Source organism: Corapipo altera, unplaced genomic scaffold, assembly GCF_003945725.1.
Source record: "Corapipo altera isolate COAL_440 unplaced genomic scaffold, ASM394572v1 132827, whole genome shotgun sequence".
Classification (NCBI taxonomy): Eukaryota; Metazoa; Chordata; class Aves; order Passeriformes; family Pipridae; genus Corapipo; species Corapipo altera.
Genome location: NW_020885759.1, coordinates 1 through 5189, shown reverse-complemented (window position 1 = coordinate 5189; position 5189 = coordinate 1). Strand labels below are relative to the sequence as shown.

The 5189-nt window shown below is 69.5% G+C and overlaps 2 protein-coding genes across 2 annotated transcripts in view; one reads left to right on the top strand and one right to left on the bottom strand.

The window, feature by feature from the left end:
* The window catches only part of LOC113940787 (calcium-binding protein 2-like), a 4031-nt gene extending 3767 nt beyond the window's left edge, over positions 1-264 (bottom strand). Inside the window, exon 1 of the mRNA XM_027631938.1 lies at positions 19-264. Coding sequence (XP_027487739.1) covers positions 19-264 — 246 coding nt within the window. The remainder of the gene's footprint in view (positions 1-18) is intronic.
* Positions 265-1666: 1402 nt separating this feature from the next.
* LOC113940788 (coronin-1B-like) lies at positions 1667-5098 on the top strand (the record flags this gene model as incomplete). Its single annotated transcript, XM_027631939.1, has 9 exons — positions 1667-1728; positions 2674-2876; positions 2962-3084; positions 3165-3294; positions 3372-3553; positions 4384-4503; positions 4581-4685; positions 4762-4907; positions 5007-5098. Coding segments are annotated over exons 2-9 (1099 nt in total), but the record flags the coding sequence as incomplete, so codon positions are not given.
* Positions 5099-5189: the final 91 nt, after the last annotated feature.

The window sequence follows — 5189 nt, the reverse complement described above, 5'->3', positions numbered from 1 at the left end:
CCCCCCCGCTGTCCCCACCTTGCCGAAGACGGTGTTGAGGAAGGGGGAGTAGGTCTTGGTGGCCGCGGCGTGGGGGTCCCCCGAGCCCTTCTTCCCGCTCTTCTGCCCGTGGCCGCCGTGCCGGGACTCGGAGCCGGAATTCTTGTGGGCGGGGGGCTCCTCGGGGGCTTTGGGGGGTTTCTCCCCCGCCTCGCCCCCCCCTTTCCCCTTCTGCGGGGGCTCCGTGTCCTTGGGGGTCCCCTTGTCCCCGCGGGTGCGTGGCATGTGGCCGGGGCCGGGTGGGCAGCAGGGAGCGGGACCCCGGGATGGACGAGCCGGAGGAAGGAGTCGGGAAATCCTCTTACACGCCCCCCCTCCCCCGTGACCCCCACCCCCCTTCCCCCCCTCCCCCGTGGGCTCCCGGGCCCTGCAGGGCAAAGCCAATTAGCGGTGATTAACGGCAGGAAACTGCCACGGCCGCCACCGGCCCGGGGCAGGGCCACATGGCCACCGCGCCGCGGCCACCAGAGGGGTCCCCACGCACGTCCTGGGGTCGCCCACAGAGGACATTGCGTGGGGAGCCCAGTGGTGACACCCCAGGGCCACCACAGCGTCCCCAGTACCAACCCACCTCCGTGGTGGTGACCCCCCAAGGCCACCACAGTGTCCCCAACACTGACCCCCCAAGGCCACCTCAGTGTCCCCAGCACTGACTTCCCAAGGCCACTGCAGTGTCCTCAGACCAACCCACACCCCCAGTGGCGACACCCCAAGGTCACTCCACCCGTGTCCCCTCACCTGGCGCCTCTCCCTCAGCTCTGCCCACCCCTAAGGTAGGTCCTACATTATTTACCACCCTGTGCCACCCGCCACTGTCACCCCCGTGCCACCCACTGGCGCTGTCCATGGGGACCGTCCCCCACGGGTGACCCTGTCCCACGGGTAACCTTGTCCACGAGGAATGTACCCTATGGGTGACCCTGTGCAGGGGGACCCTGTCCCATGGGGTGATCCTGTCTATGAGGTGACCCTGTCCTACAGGTGATTCTGTCCATGGGGTGACCCTGTCCCACAGGTGACACTGTCCATAGGATGACCCTGTCCCATGGGGTGATCCTGTCCATGGTGTGACCGTGTCCATGGGGTGACCGTGTCCCACGGGTGACCCTGTCCATAGGGTGACCCTGTCCCACTAGTGACCCTGTCCATGGGGTGACCCTGACCATGGGGTGATCCTGTCCATGGGGTGATCCTGTCCATGGGGTGACCGTGTCCGTGGGGTGACTGTCCCACGAGTGACCCTGTCCCATGGGGTGACTGTCACACGGGTGACCGTGTCCCCGGGGTGACTGTCCCACGGGTGACCCTATCCCACGGGGTTCCTGTCTCACGGTGCCCGCTCAGCGCTGTCCCTGGGTGACTGTCCCACGGGTGCCCCGCTCAGCGCTGTCCCCGGGGTTCCTGTCCCACGGGTGACCCTGTCCCCGGGGTTCCTGTCCCACGGGTGACCCTGTCCCTGGGGTTCCTGTCCCACGGGTGCCCGCTCAGCGCTGTCCCTGCCCGCGGTGTCCCCCCCCCAGTCCCGGTGGCCCCGCCGGGTCCCGCCCCCCCCCCCCCCCCCCCCAGCGCCCACGCGCGGGGGCCCCCCCCCCCACCGCCGCCACCCCCGCCCCCGACCCGGCCCGGCACCGGCACCGGCACCGGGCACCCCCGGGCACCCCCGGGCACCCCCCGGGCACCGACCCGCCGGTGAGTGCGGCACCGACCCCCGCGGTGCCCCCCGTCCGCCTTCCTGGGGGGAAGGCCAGCCCCGTCCCTGTCCCCGTTCCCGGCGGGGCCACCTCCTGTCCCTGTCCCCATCCCTGTCCCCATCCCCATCCCTGTCCCCATCCTTGCCCCTGAACCCGTCCCTGTGCCCACGCCCAGCGGGGCCACCCCTTGCCCACGTCCCCGACCCCGTCCCCATCCCTGTCCGTGTCTCTATCCCTGCCCCGTCCCCATTCCTGCCCCCGTACCGAGCAGGGCCACCACCAGCCCTGTATCCCTGTCCTTGTCCCTGTCCCCATTCGTGTGCCCCATCACTGTCCCCATACCAAACGAGGCCATGCTCATTCCTGGCCACTCCCCCGTCCCTATCCCTGTCCCCATCACTGTCCTCACACCCAGCAAGGCCACCCCTGTCACCATCCCTGCCCTCTTCTTGTCCCTGTCCCTATCTCTGACCCCATCCCTGACTCCTTATCCCACAGGGTCACCCTGTATGTCCCTATATAGCCAGCCAGGACCACCCCTGTCCCCATCCCACCCCTGTCCCCATCCCATCCCTGTCCCCATCCCACCCCTGTCCCCTGACCCACTGGGCTGTCCCTGTCCCCCTTTCTCTCCCCACCCCTCTACGCAGGGGGACATCCTCGTCCCTATGCCTGTCCCCATCCCGGGTGGGACATTCCCTGTCCCCCTCAGAGCCCCCATTCCGGGGGTGCCCCCTGAGCCCTCCCCCAGGGGGCCGGGCAGGGAGGTGGGTGTGTGGGGTGTGTGTCCCCATTCCCGGTTCTGGGAGCGGCTGAGCCGCCCTTTACCCGGGGCAGAGGACAGCGACAAGCCCGGAGCAGGGGCCACTTCCCCGGTGGCCCTGCCCCCTTGTTTTGGGGTGTCCCCACGTGCCTGAGCGCGGCCCCGGGGGTGCCTCCCCAGCCATGTCGTTCCGGAAGGTGGTGCGGCAGAGCAAATTCCGGCACGTGTTCGGGCAGCCGGTGAAGACGGAGCAGTGCTACGATGACATCCGCGTGTCCCGCGTCACCTGGGACAGCACCTTCTGCGCCGTCAACCCCTCCTTCGTCGCCATCATCGTGGAGGCCAGCGGCGGCGGCGCCTTCCTCGTCCTCCCCCTGCACAAGGTGACGCCCGGGGGAGGTGCGGCTGGGGCACCGGGGGGTGGTCTGTGCCGGCGGGTGACACCCCTCGATGTCCCTTCGCCCCCAGACCGGCCGCATCGACAAGTCGTACCCCACCGTGTGCGGCCACACGGGCCCCGTCCTCGACATCGACTGGTGTCCCCACAACGACCACGTCATCGCCAGCGGCTCCGAGGACTGCACCGTCATGGTGAGGGGGTGCCGGGGGCACCCGGGGGGGCGGCCCTGTGCCCGCCCCTGCTTCGCTCAGTGTGCCCCGCGTCCCCTCAGGTGTGGCAGATCCCGGAGAACGGGCTGAGCCAGCCGCTGACGGAGCCGGTGGTGGTCCTGGAGGGCCACTCCAAGCGCGTCGGCATCGTCACCTGGCACCCCACGGCCCGCAACGTGCTGCTCAGCGCAGGTACGGGGGGGCCACGGCAGGGTCGCGGGGGTGGAGGGGGGTCACACGGCCCGGGCGACCCCCGTGGTGCCCCCCAGGCTGTGACAACGTGGTGCTGATCTGGAACGTGGGCACGGCGGAGGAGCTGTACCGGCTGGAGGGGCTGCACCCCGACCTCATCTACAGCGTCAGCTGGAGCCGCGACGGCTCCCGCTTCTGCACCGCCTGCAAGGACAAGAGCGTCCGTGTCATCGACCCCCGCCGCGGCACCGTGGTGGCTGTGAGTGTCCCCACCCCCCCGGGGCACCGTCACCCTGCCCGTGTCACCCCGTCCCGCACTGGTTCCTGGGGGACAATCCCCTGCCCGCTGCCCGTGCCCTCTGGGGTGCTCTGCTGTCCCTTGGGTGCCCCTGCACCTTGCCCTTGTCCCACGGTGCTCCCCTTTGTCCCGTGTCTCTTGGGTGCCCTTGTCTCCTGGTTCCCCTCTGTCCCTTTGGGGCACCTGTCCCTTGGTGCTTCTCACTGTCCCGTGTCCCTTGGGTGCTGTTGTCCCCTGCTTCCTAACTTTTCCCTGCTGCCCCCTATCCTTGTCTCCTGGTGCTCCCTCTTGTTCCCTGGGCCTTGCCTTTGTCCCCTGCTGCTCCCTGCCCTTGTCTCCTGCTGCTCCCCACTGTCCCCTGTCCCTTGGGTGACCCTGTGCCCTGCTCCCTGCCCTTGTGCCCTCATGTTCCTTGCTATCCCCAGCTCCCTGCCCTTGTCCCCTGCTGTTCCCCACTGTCCCCTGTGCCATAGTTACCCCGTCCCCTGCTCCCTGCCCTTGTCCCCTGCTGTTCCCCACTGTCCCCTGTGCCATGGTTTCCCCCATCTCCTGCTCCCTGCCCTTGTCCCCTGCTGTTCCCCACCGTTCTGTGTCCCTCGGGTGCTCCTGTCCCCTGTCCTTGTCCCCCGGTGCTCCTCGCTGTCCCTTGTTCCTTTGTCCCTTGCTGCTCCCCAATGTCCCGTGGGACACACCCCGTCCCCCGCCGTCCCCCGCCCCTCAGCCCCCCTGTCCCCCTCTCCCTGCCCCGGCCGTGGTGCCGTGGCCCCGCTGACGGCCCCGTTGTCCCCCAGGAGAAGGAGCGGGCGCACGAGGGGGCGCGTCCCATGCGCGCCATCTTCCTGGCCGACGGCAAGATCTTCACCACCGGCTTCAGCCGCATGAGCGAGCGGCAGCTGGCACTGTGGGACATGGTGAGCGGCACCCCGGGGGTCCCACGGGACCGCTGCGGGGGTCCCCACGTGCCTCACACCCCCCCGCCCCGCCCCAGGAGAACCTGGAGGAGCCCATGGGGCTGCAGGAGCTGGACTCCAGCAATGGGGCTCTGCTGCCCTTCTACGACCCCGACACCAACGTGGTCTACGTGTGCGGCAAGGTACCGTGACCCCCCCCGCCCTGCTGGGGGCCCCCCCCCCAGAGCACGGGGATCCCCCCTGACGGCGTGTCCCCAGGGGGATTCGAGCATCCGCTACTTCGAGATCACGGAGGAGCCGCCCTACATCCACTTCCTCAACACCTTCACCAGCAAGGAGCCCCAGCGCGGGATGGGCTGGATGCCCAAGCGTGGGCTGGATGTCAGCAAGTGTGAGATCGCCAGGTGGGCGTGGGGGACGTGGGGGACGAGGTGAGGGACCCCCCACCCCCGGTGCCCCCCAGGCTCCCCCCTGAGACCCCCCCTCCTGTGCCCCCCCGGCAGGTTCTACAAGCTGCACGAGCGCAAGTGTGAGCCCATCATCATGACGGTGCCAAGGAAGGTCTGTGGGGACGGGGGGCTCTGGGCAGGGGGAGGTGGGTGGGTGGTGGTCCCTGGTGGGGAGAGGCCTTATGGGGGTTGTGTGGGGTCCCTGGGCAGGAAAGGGGGATTGGATGGGGGGGTCCC